At 40.3% G+C, this 17,801-nt stretch overlaps 1 protein-coding gene across 2 annotated transcripts in view; it reads left to right on the top strand.

Annotated features, from left to right (window-relative positions):
• STAT1 (signal transducer and activator of transcription 1) overlaps window positions 1–17,801 on the top strand; it is a 44,145-nt gene that overhangs the window by 10,302 nt on the left and 16,042 nt on the right. For both annotated transcript variants that reach the window (XM_073306195.2, XM_073306194.2), the window contains exons 4-17: window positions 1,318–1,416; window positions 3,025–3,114; window positions 4,062–4,140; window positions 5,395–5,486; window positions 6,174–6,325; window positions 7,588–7,746; window positions 9,018–9,110; window positions 11,302–11,361; window positions 12,763–12,792; window positions 12,892–12,985; window positions 14,049–14,090; window positions 15,172–15,255; window positions 16,492–16,590; window positions 17,225–17,360. In XM_073306195.2, the coding sequence (XP_073162296.1) occupies window positions 1,318–1,416; window positions 3,025–3,114; window positions 4,062–4,140; window positions 5,395–5,486; window positions 6,174–6,325; window positions 7,588–7,746; window positions 9,018–9,110; window positions 11,302–11,361; window positions 12,763–12,792; window positions 12,892–12,985; window positions 14,049–14,090; window positions 15,172–15,255; window positions 16,492–16,590; window positions 17,225–17,360 (1,309 nt within the window). The remainder of the gene's footprint in view (window positions 1–1,317; window positions 1,417–3,024; window positions 3,115–4,061; window positions 4,141–5,394; window positions 5,487–6,173; window positions 6,326–7,587; window positions 7,747–9,017; window positions 9,111–11,301; window positions 11,362–12,762; window positions 12,793–12,891; window positions 12,986–14,048; window positions 14,091–15,171; window positions 15,256–16,491; window positions 16,591–17,224; window positions 17,361–17,801) is intronic.

The following is a 17,801-nucleotide window of genomic DNA, read 5'->3' as shown; positions in this document are numbered from 1 at the left end:
CCCAGGAGTTTGTGTGGGGGTGTTATGCTGTAATCTGGGAAAGAAAAAATTTTTCAAAGAAGTTTTGGAGCCACAAAAAACTTAGCAGAGGGACTTTGGTTAAAAGAAATTTCACCCATCCATTTCTTTTATTACTTGATTTCAGTAATAAATTAATCAACTTGAAAATAGGGAAGGTGGATTTATAGGTGTTTTCCAGATTCTTTTTAAACGAGATTCCAGCAAACATTTTAAAATACAGTTCTCATACCTATTAAAAACAAAATAGTCTGAAAACTATCCAGAAGCAAGAGAATTTGCCTGTGAAACAACATTGTAGAATCTGTACCAAGAAACAGATTCTAGTGAAGAATCTCAGTGAAAAGATCAAGTGTTCCCTGCATGTGTTCTGCAGCTCCAGGCTCTGTAGGATTATACCAAAGAAACAAAAGTGGTTTATGTTATGGCAAGGATTAGATAACATGTTAGTCTCCAGTAAAGTCAGTAGAGGCAGTAACAGTTTCAGTAATTTGGTTGACAGTGGCAAGTTATAAAGAGTAAAATCCACAATACTAATGACAATATCGTACTGTGGGCAGAGAAACATGATACTGAACTAAAGAGGAAAGGGAATACAGCATTTGGGGATTAATATATTGTAGGACACTGCAGAATGTGGACCTGGTGGATTTTATTAGTTAGTGGATTCACTGGGCACAATGCTGCCTCCCCACCCCCGAAACACATTATTCCACAAGGTTGCAGCTATTGCAGAACAGTGCTCCCTAATGCAAAGAGGGTAGGGAGTCCTACCGATAGCTGGACCTCCTCGGTCTTTCTTCTGTTCAGCCAAGCTTAGGATAGTGCAGCTACCTGTTTTGTCTTGCTGTCTCGCAGTTGGCCCCGTACAAGCACTCTGTACACATCTCAAATGATAGGGTTAGATTTGTGCCAAGCACTAACTGGGTTCATATGGAGCAAGGAGCCTTCCCCTGAGCAGAGCAGGACCCAGTAGGTGCAAGAACCCTGCAAAACCAGCACCTACAGCAGTACTAGACTTCCTGAAAGTGGGTGGGGAGTGGCCCTTGGGGTAGACAAGAGGATATTGGATTCTGCACTCTTGGAAAGGGTGACACAGCATTCATGCTTCCTGTAGTTCTAGGGGACACTGTGCCTGACCTGATAGCTCCTACTGAGGCAGTGCATCTCCACACCACATCTTGGCTCACATATATCCACCACCTGCTAAGCTTTTTGTCTGTCGGTTTCATCAAAGACATGAGAACTGGAGTGGTTGGTGTGTACTAATAATGGACTATTCTAATGCTGTGCAACCAGGATCATTTTCAAGAAGACCCAATACAAATGGCAATGACAATCTTCAACTGTCTGAAGGAAGAAAGGAAAATATTGAGCAGTGCCCAGTCGTCAGACCAGGTAATTCCTTCTCTCTCGCTGCTGCAGTTACAGCCACCCAAACAGAGTGACAGATTGAAAGCAGAACCATATGTGCTTTCTCCTTTTGCCCATCACCTCCTGTTTTAAAAGAGGAAGCTTGATTGGGTGTATCACAAACATCCACCGCACAAGATGTGGTTTATTTTAAATTGTTTGCTTGTCTAGGCATAGTTTAAAGAAAAAGGAAGTTAACTTTCTCCCTGTGCGGGAATTCAAGGCCTCAGCTGCCTTTGTAGTCCAGAGCTAGATGATACTTACAAAAAGAAGCCAGTTTGATTTTCTAAACTGGATTTTATTGTGGTGTTTTACTTTTGATAATGGACTCAAAGTGGCCTAGCCTGCTCATATTTACTTTTGATTAGTTAAATGTAAGAATAATATATAGTTTTACCATTGCTGTAGTAAGGAGAATATTTAAACAACCTTATTAGGTTTTTTTATGACTCAGCTGTAAGACTTGCCTTTGCCCTTCCAGCGTTTCCAACATCAGTGGGATTCTAGCCGGCTTCCTTTCTGCAGTGTACCTCTCTACCTGCCCTGTGGTGACCACCTGATCCTTCCTAGTTTTCTGTAGCTTCTGTCTGTGATCTTGATGCAACAGTCTCTCATTTTTTCATTTGCTCTCTAAATATTTCTTTACCATCTTGTGTTTTCCATGGAACCCTTCTCTGCCCACTAAATTAATAGGTAAAAAATGTAAAGGACCCAGGGTGTTCCCTTCTTCACCTGTTAGAGTAAATCTTCTTGTTTTTTCCTTTTTTATTCCCCCCCGGGACCAGTCACATTTTTTGGTAATAAAGATTGTAAAAAACCCACACTCACACATTTGGTGCAGACAAAAGTTCATATTGCAAAATGTAGCACCTCAGGTATTAGATAGTAATAGATGACTCATTTGTGATGAATCAGTACTTTGGTGTTACAATCCAAAATTGGCCCATTCCAGTATACTGTAAGTTAGTAGGTGAAGGAAGCCATTGTGATAACACACAAAGAGCTCTGTGTCATAAAGCCAAACTGTAAACATTCCAAGCACACAGGAAAGTCCCTTACAGCAGTGTTCTCAAATTAGGGCAGCCGCTTGTTCAGGGAAAGCCCCTGGCGGGCTGGGCCGGTTTGTTTACCTGCCACGTCTGCAGGTTGGGCCGATCGCGGCTCCCATTGGCCGTGGTTCACTGCTCCAGGCCAATGGGGGCTGCGGGAAGGGCGGCCAGCACATCTCTCGGCCTACACCGCTTCCCGCAGACACGGCAGGTAAACAAACTGGCCCAGCCCGCCAGGGGCTTTTGCTGAACAAGTGGTGCTCCTAGTTTGAGAGCCACTGATATAAAGTACGTGTCACCCAAAAGGCAAAGTTTATATATTTTCACACACACCCCAGTCCCTTTCCTTATTATAGCCTTCCTCTATTTCCAGTTATTTAAACCTAATTCTTTGACCATGATGTATATAACAATTGCTCATTAACTATCAGAACAAAGTGTGCTTTGTTAGAGGCGTCATTATGGCACCAAATACACTGTAGCTTGTGTTAATCAAAACCAAAAAACCCAATATTTTTCTTTGATTTTGTTCTCTCTACTGCAGATGCAGGTAGGGAACATACAGAATACTGTAATGCTGGACAAACAGAAGGAGCTTGATATGAAAGTCAGGAGTGTGAAGAACAACGTTGTGGTAAGTGAAAGTGGGACTGTAGGCTTTGCTTGGAGATCTACATTTATTTTTCTAATAACAGGAAAATATTTTTAGTGTCTAAGTTGTGAAAGGGAAATCATGAATTCAGCAGTAGGGTTTTTTTTTTTTCCAGCTTTTTACCACCAGTAAAATGTTTTAAAATCTTTACCTAATCACTATTCAATGGTACTGAGATGCAGGATGTCCACAATGCCTGTCACACTGTGGCTGGAATCAGATTTTTAGTTTAGTCTTGGCTATACCAGATTTCCCAAATTTCAAACACAGCAGGAGAAAGTTTTAAAATGGGATGGATGGATGGATAGATAGAGATTAGATTGTCAGATATCTATCTATTTTAAGCAATACCGTAGAAGAAAGGAGGTAGTTTGAGAAATTATATATAGTTCATTCATAAAAATTATCAGAAGCCAGATCGTCCGCTTGTATAAGTCAGACCTGCTTCTATGGCTTTGCCCTGCACATTTTTTTTTAAAATAACTTCATCTTGATTGATAATCTTCTGTAGGACAAATCCTGTAGTGCTTACTCTGACTTTCATGAGAGTTTTCCTGAGTGAGGGCTGAAGGATTTGTCCCAACATCGTTAAATGCCATTCACTGGCCAAATTCTGCCTCATGTCGTGCACAAATTCTCCTCACCTCATTAAAGTTGTGTGGGACTATGCAAGGTCAGAATTTAGCCCCATTTTATTACAAGTGAACTTTCCGTTGGCAGAGAAGGCAGTGGTTAGTTTGGGGATTTTTCTTACTACCTTCTTTTTGCTTTGAGCAGGGGGATGGACTAGATGACCTCCTGAGGTTTCTTCCAATCCTAGTCTTTTATGGCCTCCAAGTAGCTGGTATCACATGATTGCCAATCAGTAAAAGTCTCATATGACCAAGTCTATTTGACTAACTGTGTTTTACGATGTTGATGCTTCGTAGGAAGTAGAACAAGACATCAAGACTCTAGAGGATGTGCAAGATGAATATGACTTTAAATGCAAAACCTTACAGAACAGAGGTGAGATTCATCCATAAGAAATCTCAAGTACAGTACAGAAATTTGTTTTTATTAGATTGTACCAGTAATCAGGATTTAGAGACAGCCAAATTCAGAGATGTGCCAATTGTTGGGTTTAATTTTACTTGTTCTGCCTACTTATGCTATGAAAATTCATCCCTAAAATATTTCACCTCACAATGCCCACCGTTATGTAAAGTTGGAAAGCCTTTTTAATACCAATCTAAATGTTCTTTTGTCCTTTGCATCGTTACTAGAAACCCCAACTCCAAAACCCCATGAATTTTGAGACAGTACAGCCCTAGATCTTATCTCTGGAGCTTGGGCTTCTCCCTGCTCTTGTGTATTCGTTGCATACATAAGTAATTTTATTATGAAATTTTATAACTTTAAATAGAGATGCACTTGTACACCTCTAAAATATACATATAAATTGATTGCATATTAATTATATAGATCCTTGTTTTCAGTCAGTTACTAGTTTTGAGATAAAAATTCTTTATGGGCTGAAACTTGACTTACTTTGTCTCTGCTAAGGAGTTTCTCCCCAATGTCTAAAAATTTGGAGAAAGTATGAATTTCTGTTCTTGAGTTAGAGGAGCTCTCTCTTCTCTCCCCTTCTGCCTCCGCAAAAGGCCTTGATCCTGCACCATTTAAGTTAATAGGAGTTTTGCCACTAACTTCAGTAGAATTGGGACCGGAGTGATTAAAGTTGGTTGGTTCTGTTCTTGGAACATTCTACAAAGGCTTCATTTTTCAAAACCAAAGTTGGAAAGTGACTAGCCATTAATGAGGATTTGTCATCTTGCATGTTTTGAAAACTGGGCTATTTGTTCAAAAGGAGAACTGAGGAGTTTTTGAACATCTTTCTAAGCATTAAACAGCATAGTATAATCTGGACACTGCCAGTTGAGTAATTTTGGTGATGCCCTGGTCTAAATCCCTCGTGAAACCTGAGTGTGAATGTAATTGAGAACTACTGAGCTTTTAAATTAAATTAATATTTTCAAGCAGAAGAAAGGATGTGGTTTTCCCCTTCTTGAAATCTTTCAGCAACCAACAGGAAAGAGCCAAACAGGAAGAGACAATGCCAGGATTTTCTCTCCAGCCACTTGGCTCCTCAGCACTTTGTACGGACTCTGCTGCCATCAGCTTTTGCAGACTTCCTAATGTCTAACTGAAAGTAGAAACAATTTCCCCCACCCTCCCCCACACAAAATATTTCTTATTCTATTGTTTGATTTTATTTTCTAGAAAATGAACCCAATGGAGTGGCACAGGATGAATATAAGAAAGAACAGCTTCTCCTCCAGAAGATGTTTCTAACACTTGACCTTAAGCGAAAGGTGATGCTCCAGAATACTTTAGTTTGAAAATATGCACTTTTGTTCTCTTTTGGCTTGGCTTATCATAGGATATAAAAGAACCATGGTTTTAAACAAAGAAGCAGCTTGATTGTTAACACCAGTTTAAATGTTCTTGTGCCCTTTGCATTGTTATTGGGAGTCCAAACCTCTTAAAGCAATTGTACTGCTTCTATTTTAGGATTTTTCTTACTAAACCAGCCTTTTCATTTTGAACACTTATTTAACCAGCTAAAGCTGGTGCAATCACGGGAAAGGAAATGTGTCATATCTCATTGGTGATGCTAGAAAGTGCTGTTTTTTTTGTTTGTTTAAACCCTTCTTAAATAGTCATACATGTCTTGTAATACTGTAAGCCCCAATTCTGCAATGAGTCTGTATGGGCACCAGGGTCCGCTTGCATAGAGGTCATTGCAGAATTGGGGAATCTAAGGTTAGTCACTTGGGAGAAGTCAGCGGGGTTAGCAGTCTTTGTCTCTTCTCTTTGTGTAGCAAATACTCTGCTGGTTGAGGAAAAAGAGCAGCTCTCCAAGTTCATGTTAGCAGAGTAGATTTTCTATTATTCAGAGCTCCTTGCAAAGTTTTGTGAGATGCAGCATTAATTGATAAAGCAAATAATTAAATGTACTTAAAATATAATTAAACAGAGGAATCTGATATTCTCTTTAGGAAGTGGTGACCAAAATAATAAACCTGTTGAATATATCAGAGCACACACAAAGTGCTTTGATTAATGAAGAGCTTGTTGAATGGAAGCATAGACAACAAATTGCTTGTATTGGTGGTCCACCCAATGCTTGCCTCGACCAGCTACAAAATTGGTAAGTCTCTACATCGCAATTCAACTGACCCCAGGGGTTTTGAAACATACCACGAAGGAAAGTCTGATAAGCAAATATATTTGAAAATGGGCATGCTTAGAGTATTTTGGCCCACAGTCAATTTACTGTTATTAAAATTGTAATTTTTTTTACCCACAAGAGAACCAACAAGCATATTTCACTGTGCTCCTGAAAGTTATATAATGTTGTATTGTATTCATTCTTTTCGAGGAAGTCTGAAGAAAACATTGTCTGCCTTTCTTGTATAACTTTCTGTACGTGAAGTACAATTTGCCTTTTTATGTTCCAGAGGCCGAATTGAGCCTTGGTGTTAAGGTTGAAGTCCTCTAGGAAGTATTTGTGCCGATTAAATGTTGTAAATTGACACATGAAGGAGAAACTAAGGACAAGTTACAGCAGAACCCCATTTATCTGATCTAATTGAGACAGGGGCCAGATCTGATAATCCAGAGAATGGGAAGGTATAAGGCTGCAGTGCCATCTAGTGGCAGCAGGAGAGATTGCTTGCTTCTGGACCTGTGTGCCTTGGTTGTTTAATAGGGAGAGCTGGATAATAGAGGATTGGATAAATGGGGTTCTACTGTAATTTCTGGTGTAAGATGATGCAAGTCCCACTGAATTTGCCATTATCAGAATGCATCCCTAGAGAATGAGGGCTCTAATTGGGGGAGAAATATAGTTTTCCTTATTAAATATCATATAAACTACCTTATATGTCATAAAAAGAAAAAGGAGTACTTGTGGCACTTTAAAGACTATATGTCATGTTAGCCCTAAGATTGCTTAAATGTAATTTCCTGTGCTGCAGAGCTAATGCACTGTAGAGAGGATAGAAATCTCCATTATGGCACCAAATGCAGTACAGCAATTTATTTAAGCAGCCTTACAATGCATGCATTGTCTCCAGTACCCAAAACATATCCTCCAAAAAACAGATGCTAGTAACTCGAGGAAATGCTTCCATTCCTTATTACTTTAAATAGGTCACAGTACTTACATGGGAAGGAGAGGCGAAGAGGGCAGATTCTGGAGATTTAAATGTTTACCTGCACTAACAACAGATCCTTGCCAAACCTACATCATCATCATCGTCTTTTTTCCACTGAGACAAGCTCACAAGTTCCTGAGGACCGTGTGACTCTTAGAAACATACTAATTGGAGACAGAGCTGGGTGGTGTCTGGGCACTACTGTAATACCAGTGTTTGGTAACAATAATCAATAAGATGTGTTTTTTTGCAGGTTCACCATTGTTGCTGAGAGTCTTCAGCAAGTTCGTCAGCAGCTTAAAAAGCTTGAGGAATTGGAGCAGAAATTTACATATGAGCCAGATCCCATTACAAAAAACAAACAAGTCCTGCAAGACCGCACGTGCAATCTTTTCAAACAACTCATTCAGAGGTAATGGATGCATATGTGTGTTTGGTCTGTGTGAATGGATGGTAGACTCCCCCCACTTAACATGTCACGTACATGGGTTAGTGCCCCACCTGCTATTTTCTTTTATTCTTCACAAAAAACAAAAACTGGGCTGTCTGTTACTAGGATTTTCCCTGTAAACTCTCCTGTTTAAGCCCCTGATTCTGCACCTTTAAGTCAATGGGAGTTTTGCCACTGTCTTCAGTTCACACAGAATCAAGCTTTGGACCCTTAGTCCATTTCTGATTTTAGGCTCTAGTCCTGCAAGCTGCTCCATGTGTGCGCAGCTGGGGTCTACCCACAGAGATACATGCAGGATGAATACCTTAGAAACTGTCCACCTCTTATTTCCTTGGGTGGGAGTTGGGATGAGTCAGATTAGCCCTGCATCTCCAGGCAATTATTTACATTCCAGTAGTAATTAGAGGCCCCATCCAAGATCAGGGTCCCACTGTACAAATACGTAACATAGGATTCCTGCCCTGAAATAGTTACAGTCTAAACAGATAAGACGGATGAGATGTGGGAGGGGAAGAGGTCCAAAGGGGTAAAGTGATTTGTCCAAGATCCCACAACAGTCTGAGCTGAGAACAGAAGCCCCAGTTCCTGAGTCCCACTCAAGCGCCCTAGCTAACCCACAGGTGAAAAAGACAGAAATCTGCTCCTGCTCCATTAGGAACAGTGCAAATTGAGAAGATATAAAGGCCTAAATCTTGCCATTTTCCTTAGTTATATGCATAGTGTGCTTGCGCGAGTAGGATGAGAAATACCATCCTAGAGCCTGACATCCAGTCACAGTATGAACACTTTAAGAATTTAGTAATCCATAGTGCTGTAGATAGGTGAGATGGATCATTCTGTTAGTTTACACTCTGATTGTACCAGTTCTGTCCTTTATTATTTACATGCCGTTTGATTTTTAAAGTTGTGTGAAGTAGCTTTTTTTTCTTCAAACTTAATTTTATTTTTAGTGCTTTTTTTTTTAAAAAAGCCCTGATGAAATAAAAGTTTATATTTTTAGAGTTCCATCCAACTTAAAAACATATCACTTTAGTAAGAATAGAGTCCAAAGATTTAGTACCTGAATAAATAGGAACTGAACGTGCACACAGTACCAATTTATTGTGGATATTTGTTAAAAATACTGTAGTAAATAAATTAGACTAATCTGTTTTGTGCTGAAAGCGTCATCACTTTTTAACAGTATTGTACTAATGTAGCTAAAAATGTCCATGGTTTTGTTCCCCCTGCAGTTCTTTTGTGGTGGAGAGGCAGCCGTGCATGCCAACTCATCCTCAGAGGCCATTGGTCCTGAAAACTGGAGTGCAGTTCACAGTAAAACTGAGGTAATTTTTTCTTTGTGGTAAGCCTATTCCCTCATTGGACTTCCTGTAGCTGAAAGGGCTGCAAAACCTTCCATCTGGCTAAGTGACCAGAAACAAAATATAGTGAGCGCTCTGTGACAGAGAAAGTGTTCTGGCAGGATTTCCCTAGGCCCTACCTTTCTTCCTCCCTCTTCCCACTCACTGCTCCACTTCCTTCTGGCTGAGAACTGACCAAGATTCTGTTTGGAACCGTCTGACTTCACTCCTTTGGTCAGGGCCCTGGTATTGAGTGACAGTCCTGCCTCCGTAGCCAGAAGGGAGTTGAAGGCATTCAGTCTAAACCATTCAGACCACTTCGATGTGAGGAGGGATGAACCACCATTAGCAGACTAGCCAGGGAGCACTAAGCTGTATTCATGATCGCTCAGGTGCGGTGTCTTGGGGAGTTAACCCCCCCCCCCAACCTGTCCTCTTCCCTTGAGCAATAGCGAAGGCCCTACCAAATTCCTGGTCCATTTTCGTCAATTTCACGGTAATAGGATTTTAAAAAATTGTAAGCTTCATGATTTCAGCTCTTTAAATCTGAAATTTCACAGTGTTGTAATTGTAGGGATCCTGACCCAAAAAGAAGTTGTGGGAGGTCACAAGGTTATTGTAGGAGGGGGTGTTGCGGTTCTGCTACCCTTCCTTCTGTGCTGCTGCTGGCGGCGGTACTGCCTTCAGAGCTGGGCAGCTCGGAGAGCGGCGGCTGCTGGCCGGGATCCCAGCTCTGAAGGCAGAGCCATTGCCAGCAGCAGCGCAGAGGTAAGGATGGTGTGGTATGGTATTGCCTCCTTTACTTCTGCACGGCTGCCTGCAGAGCTGGGCCCTCAGTCAACACCTGCCACTCTCTGGCCGCCAGCTCTGAAGGCAGCGGTGCAGAAGTAAGAGTGGCATGGTATGGCACAGCCATGCTTAATTCTGCGCTGCTGCTGGCAGGGCGCTGCCTTCAGAGCTGGGCGCCTTGCCAACAGCCGCCGCTCTCTGGTTGCCCAGCTCTGAAGGCAGTGCAGAAATAAGGGTGGCAATACCGTGACACCCCCCCAGACCCCCAAATAACCTTGAGACCCTCCTGCAACTCCCTTTTGGGTCAGGACCCCCAATTCGAGAAACACTGGTCTCCACTGTGAAATCTGTATAATATAGGGTAAAAGCGCACAAAAGACCAGATTTCATGGGGGGAGACCAGATTTCACGGTCCGTGACGCATTTTTCATGGCCGTGAATTTGGTAGGGCTCTAGCACTAGCCATTTTATACCATATTTAATGACACTTCCTTGATTAGAACTACAGTTAGTTTGCCAATATCTCCTTGCCTTTCAGAAGCTCCTTTAGTTTGCATAGGTGTCAGCTAATAATATACTTACTTTCTTTGCTTATACTTAGAATAATTCTTTGCATATAAAAGTGGTTAGGAATGGTCTTTCCATGATGGCTAACAGTCAGTTCCCTTCCAGGCCTCGCCTTCAAAGTTCCTGTCTTTTGCATAGTTCTGTAGTTCTCAATAATACTAGTCTCCTTGTAAGACACTGCTACAGTTCTGAGTTAGCATGGGAACTCACACTAGATCCCCCTTGATTATAATAGAGAGGGGCTGGATGGTAGAGTGTTCTCCATCAGTGCCATGGACTCTTGATTGTACCCCTATCCCTGGTCTGAAATAGAGTCGAATTGCCTCTCCAGGGCATTCTACAGGGACCACTTGTTTCACTGTTACCTTTGAAAAGCATTCAGTGAATTGAGGTGTAGGTCAGTGTCTGGTGCGTTAGCATTTAATTAGGAGCTGGAGCTCCAGAAAAATGGGGTGAGCTAAACTGCACTGCATTATTTGGTTTTGTAATTACAAATAAATGGTAGGGCGCTCAGAGCTTGTGTACAGGCACTGTTTATTATTCAAAATGGAAAGAAAAAATAAATATATCAAAGATGACTTATCAGTGGGCAGTATCCAGTCAGTCAAAAGGGACTAGTCACACTCCCAGTGAAGTCTGTAGCAAAATGTCTGTTGATTTAAATGCAGGATGGAAATTTCATGCTGACTCATTGATTTTTAAAAGGAACTGGCAAATCAAGAAGCCATTTTGTTCATCACCAAAATAAAAGAGGAGCCATGTTTCTGAGAGAAGTAAAGCCTTTGCAGTTGCAGTCATCTGTACTGATTTCTCTTTCCAGATTGCTGGTGAAGCTACAAGAACTGAATTATAATTTAAAAGTGAAAGTCTTATTTGATAAGTATGTTTCATCTTTTTCATATCCTGTATATAGTTATGATGATCTGCCCCAGTAAAAGATAGACACTTAATGACAGAGTAGACCTTGGGCCCCATTGTATCAGTTACCACAGGAGCCATTTCCCCTATTTTCACTATAATTCTGCTTCTTTGCTAGGTGCAAGAGAACAGTTCCCCATCCTCTTCCATTTCTAGTATATACCTTTGCACCACAGGGAAAGATATAGACCCAGCCCTGCAGTGAGTTCCACATAGGTCCCACCCATGCAGAGCTCATTGTAGTACTGGAGCCTTATTTCCTAAGGAAAGTCACTCACTGTGTGGGTAAATTGTGTGTGCGCGCATGCAATTCCCATTAATTCTATCTGAGAGCAGAATTTGACCCTATACTGCTATTTTCATTCACGTACAGCTTTAATTATCAACTAGTCTCTCTCAAAGTTAGTAGAATAGGCATTCCACATTGGGGACTATACAGATGACAAGATTAAACTTTTAAGACAAAACCATTTTTGAGTTGTCCACATGCAAAAAAGAGCCCCCTAAGATAAAAATTTGAGAAATGTCTTAACTATAAAAAAACCAAACCCCTCTGCTTATTCACATTCAAATCAGAAAACTCCAAACAGACTGTTACCAAACCTTCTAAACAAAATTCACCTGTCAGCCAACAATGTGCTTGAGATAATTCAACACTGTTGCCAACAACAGGCATCAAAAATCAGCCTTCAGAAATCATGATTGGCTGAAAAATGATGATTTAAAAAAAAAACAAATACATAATTTATTTTTTTATTTAAATTCTATTATTTAGTGTGCAGTGAGGCTTTTCTCCACAAACACTACAAGGGTTGGAAACTTACTTGAACAAAACAAAACAAGCAGATTCTCGCATAGTTATCTGACTCCAGGATCTGGGACTTAACATCTAATATCACGAGGTTTATGATAAAAATCATGAGTATTGGGCAACACTGTTTCAAGTTAAATGGTAGCTTTTTGTGCTTGAAATTAGGGGTTTAGAATGAAAGTAGTTTATGAACTCTTATCTTTTACAATGGAGTACCAAAGTTATAAACAGTGTAGTAAAGTGAAGGGCTGTCTTTGATTATAAAGGCACCTTGGAGAAATCTAAACTTTGGGGGAAAATATACAGTGTGATGTGAAATACATTTAATCCAGTAAACATTTTGCTTTCTTGATTACTGGAGCTGATCAAAGAGTTTTGAAATTTCATTGATTTTTTTTTTTGGCAAAAAAATTCATTGTTTTCCACAAGTATTTTTACCAGTTTTCAACCAGCTCTATCAATTACAAATATAAGAGAAAATAATCCTGTTTTTTCCCCTCTATGTGTGCGGTTTACTTTTGGAACTTACAAAGATCTGAATCTCCTTTGCAGGGACGTGAATGAGAAGAACACAGTAAAAGGGTATGTTGCACCTGCACTCTTCCCATTTTTTTTTTTTGCCATGTTGGGTATTTTTAAAATGAATTAAAGTCGGATAACTCCCCCCCTCTCTTTGTGTAGGTTCAGAAAATTTAACATTCTGGGAACAAATACAAAAGTAATGAACATGGAGGAATCCACTAATGGAAGCCTAGCAGCAGAGTTCAGGCATCTGGTGGGGTACACTTTTCTTGCCTTCCCACTTTTAGATCACTGTCTAATATGTCTCAAGTCCCTGTTTGCAGAAAGCATTCCTTTAAGTACTGACTCTCTACTGCTTTAAAGTGCCGCTGCTTTCTACCCTAGTGGTACCAAATAGCCAAATGTCCCCTACATAAGGAGTTATGCCACTGACTTGAGTGAAAGTAAGATTGGGTCCTAGGAGAGCTGGAGGCCACGCTCTTTGTAATCTGTTCCTACACTGGAAAGTAGTTACTGCCCTGTGGCCTGAAACAAACATTTGCTAATAAATTGTAGCGAGGGCATCAGTTTCTGTGAGGAAAAGAGAGGAAACCTGCAGCAGTGGAGGTGCTGGGGCAGTAGGGAGAGTGTTTCTGGAAAGGATTCTGCAGCAAGCCACGAGTAGGGAGGTTTTAGATGTGTTGGGAAAGAAAGGTTAGAGCTGAATTGTCTAGGGAAGGGGCTTTTAGACAACAGCCCACAAATTTAGTGGACTAAATAATCTCACTGCCATGCTGATTTAGGAAGGGTAGCGAGTATCCATCCTATCTGGAGAGGAATCAAATGCAAATGGAGGATTCAGATGCCGGATTCTTCTCTCCTATTTGCGTAGACCTATATATAGGGCACTAACAATGGTACAGAGTCGGCCGACATTCTCCTAGACCGATTTAGGGTGGATGCTCATTGATGATAATCCATTATTTAGTCTATCCCACGCTCATCAATAACTGTTGCTGTGCCTCTAAGAAAGGCCTTTTCTACACAATCATTGCAGCATGATAAAAAGATATTAAGTCAGGTTGCAATATCTGTTTTCACAGCAGAATGCTTTTATAAAGGGATAGCAGTTATCTACTGTATCTACAGTCAAATCCCCTGGTTCCCATGTTTGGGAGCTAAAGAGGATCAGAGACTAATGCAGCAGGTTCATGACCAGTTATGCAGAAGGGACTGTGCAAATGCTGCTTTATTTATGTAAATACATCTTTCATTTGTAACAGTCACTTTTTCAGTTGGGACTGTCATGTATTTTGGTTTGTTCTTTTTGTCTGCAGCAATTAAAGGAACAAAAAAATACAGGAAGCAGAACTAATGAGGTAAGCAGCACTGACTTTTTCTCCCCCCTCTTTTGGTCCAGTTTTTTTAATAATATTAAGGACTGTTAAATGCCTGATAGTGGGCCAAACTGCCCATCCCATGGAAAAATCCTCAAGGGGAAAATGGGCAGAGCAGGGTAGGAACTTAAAACCTCAGGGAAAGCAAGCCCTGGAATCACAGACATAGGCACCATACTATGTATATAAGATCCCAGCTTGGTGCTTTTCCTTTGTGCCTTCCTCCCCCTGGCGGCATGGCTCTAACAAGAATTTTTGCCAATGGCAGAATTCCCTGGGATTGATCAGTAGCAGACATGGAGGGGACCAGGAAGTTCCTGCTGAAATGTCCATGTGCGCTCTAGGGGAAGTGCGACATCCAGTGCCCTTGCTATTACCCCTTGCAAGCCTAAGGGCAGGAGCATCTAGAAGTTTCCAGGAGAGGTGAAGGCTCCCGCCTCCCGGATAGGGTGAGATTTGCCATGGAGGGTGCCCTCCATAAACCTATGCAGAGGGCGCTCTTCACCCCAATGTTTGGCCATTGGAACAGATTCAAAGTTTTAGATAACAGGGCACAAATTAGCATTTTGGTTTTCCATAGAGTCCAAAGCTGTATGACATTACGCAGAGTTATCCTGTGGTATTACCTACAAACTGCCCTTTGTGCTCAATTTTATTGGCATTTCTAAAATATACAATCTTCTAAACAAGTTAGGAAGAAAAGGAAATCATGGGGGGGGGGTGAGGGATGACGACTCATTCTGTCTAAGCCAGGAGACCATCAAACTGCTCCCTTCCCTGCCTAATGACACTTCTTCTAATCCCTAGAACCACTTAATTGGAATATTTGAAAAATGGCTTATAGGGGTCTTGCTTTTACATTAACCAATGAATACTAAATGTCATTATTTGGACTGACAGTAACTTCATAGCTTATACACTGCTGGGGATGTAAGAGGTACCTTACTAAATGGGTTCCCATACAATATTTAACATATCAAGCCTAACAGCCTAAAATGTCTTATTTCCAGTGTTTTAAGGATTTGAGCTTAATCATTTAATTCCCTATGATTGTTTTTTAAAGGGTCCCCTCATTGTAACAGAAGAACTTCATTCCCTCAGCTTTGAAACTCAGCTGTGCCAGCCTGGGCTGGTGGTAGATCTAGAGGTAAGGTTACTACGTAGATTAGATAGGGGTGAAATTAATTCTGAGTAATTTTATTCAGAGATTGTTATTTAAGTACAGTAGAAACCCCTCTTCTATGAAATAATTGGGGCCTGAGTTCAATTTTTAGGAATGTCTCAGAATTACAGAAGTTATGGTGCACCATGGTGCATTGTATCGCTTTCTTGTCCTTCAAGCCAGTGCAAAGGAATTGTCAATGCATTGAAGACATGCTTGTTCTTCATCATCATCACTTTTGTTGTGATTTTTATTATCCTCTTGGGGAAAAAAACGAGTTTGTAAGAGTGGTATTCATAAAATTAAGGTTCTAGTGTATTAGAATTTTCAGCATTTTTTCTGCCTCCATTGTTGTTTTCAAATCCATTGATAATACTTAGTGTCACCGCATATAGCGATAGGGCCTTTGTATTTTGATTCTTTCAAATCTCAGCACCTAAGTAAGGCTGGGTCTGGTTTATAAAACCTCCCAAAGAATACTCTATGTTGCAGAATTGGTACCTGCAGTTCTTTGGGTAGCACTCTTCCCTTCAGGTCAGACCTGAACCAGTGCCCCAGGCTAGCATTAGAAGTGCTGCTGGAGGTACCAGCTTTTGAATGAGATGTAAACCTGACTTCTTGGTTGAAGGGATGTCCACCAATTCCAACACATTCCCCCAGTCCCAAAAAAACCTCAACTCTCCCTCCCCCCCCAATTTGCTAACATAGAAAACATCAATCCAAAAGGTTTGGTAAGTTATAATCATGTGAAAATAGGGAACTGTTTTGTAAACTTCATAATAGCAGTCTCTACCAGCATTTACTACATTCCTTCACTAGTGAGTCTTGGATGTGTTTTGTGTGTTTCCCATTATATGACAGGATTTCTAAGGATGCCACTGCTTTTTTAGCATGACCTTTATGAGGTCTAAATGCCGTTGTTAACCTTAAGTATGTCACATTGCCCCTGTCTGGTGTGTACCTGCTGCAGGCCATGTCAGCAATAGTGGATCCACATGCATATAGACACTAGTAATTCAGCAGTTTTTCATAAAACCACTTCACAATATTGATCAGAATTAATTAGTTATACAGACATAGCCCATGTTCATCACAAATTGATAATGTATTTATTGTATATGAAAGATGATAGTATATATACCTAAATCAATTTATATGTAATAAAGTATCTACAGTAGTAGAACTGTATCCCAAATAATTCCAAAAACCTCTCTTTTATAGACCACATCCCTTCCCATTGTTGTGATCTCAAATGTGAGCCAACTTCCAAGTGGATGGGCTTCCATTCTGTGGTACAACATGCTGACTACTGAACCCAAGGTATTTACAGAATACTTACTTCTAAGTGTTGTTGACATGAAAGATAGATAGAATGTTAAAAGTGTAAGTCAGTATCCTGAAACTACTGTGTAATTTACAAGGGAGATGTGGATTGTCTTTCCATGTTAATTCATAATATTTGACATAATTCATTCTTTCATCTTTATTCTGAAGTTCAGTTCTTACTGGATCTAGGATTTTTTTTTTTTGGGGGGGGGGGGGAGAGGGTCGGTCAATCAGGGTTTGTTTCTTGTGTGTGCTTTTTTTAAAACCAAGCAAACTGTTAGGTGTATAAAACATGATAAAGGATACTACAATTTTCAGATGTTTATTTGGCTTCTCCCAGTGTAAATATTCAGTAATTTAATTCACTGCTCTTCAGTAACATGGAATGGTTTGTTGGGTTAGATTAAACCCAGAGAGGTTTCTTTTTTCTTGGAGAACAAGAGTCAATCAGTATTGTTAATTGCTTCTCCATAGTCAGCTGGACCTTCCATCTATGTAGAAGTCCTCATTTATCGTCAAACGTCAGCATATTTTATGTAAACTCCGTGTTACTTTTTTGACCACACACTTGTGCTCATGCTAAATTTCATGTGTGTTTAAGATTGTGGACATGATGTTTTCTCTCTAGAACTTGTCCTTCTTTCTGAACCCACCTTGTGCAAGATGGTCTCAGCTTTCTGAAGTGCTAAGTTGGCAGTTCTCTTCTGTAACTAAAAGGGGACTTCATGCAGATCAGTTGAGCATGCTGGGGGAGAAACTTCTTGGTATGATCCTATAACAAATTTTACTATATCTACAAGCCCTTTTATTATGTTCCTTCCTCTTGGTTATATTAAGTAAGTAGATGGCTTGTTTGACTGCTAGGGAAAAGTGACTTATTGCTAGATAAAAATGGATTGAACTTTTCCATAGGAAAAAAATGAAAAGCTTATTTTCCCTTGCCTTTTTTTAAGTCAAACTTTGAAATTTTTTTGACCAGCTGTAGTTACTACCATGTTGGACTGTTATTTTTTTTTTGTTGCAATTATCTACTATGGTTACTTTACGTTTGGAGAAACTTTTATTTTGTAGGTTTTTTTATAGGTATACTCTGTAGCTCAATTTTAAACTATTAATATTCAGTGTTCTGTAATACAGATAGAGTTGTATTGTGATCACCCACTTAGTGTTGAAGCCATTTTCCATTTCTCTACATGCTGAATAGT

Source organism: Lepidochelys kempii, chromosome 11 (assembly GCF_965140285.1).
Source record: "Lepidochelys kempii isolate rLepKem1 chromosome 11, rLepKem1.hap1, whole genome shotgun sequence".
Lineage (NCBI taxonomy): Eukaryota > Metazoa > Chordata > Testudines > Cheloniidae > Lepidochelys > Lepidochelys kempii.
This window is presented reverse-complemented; position numbering and strand designations above follow the sequence as displayed.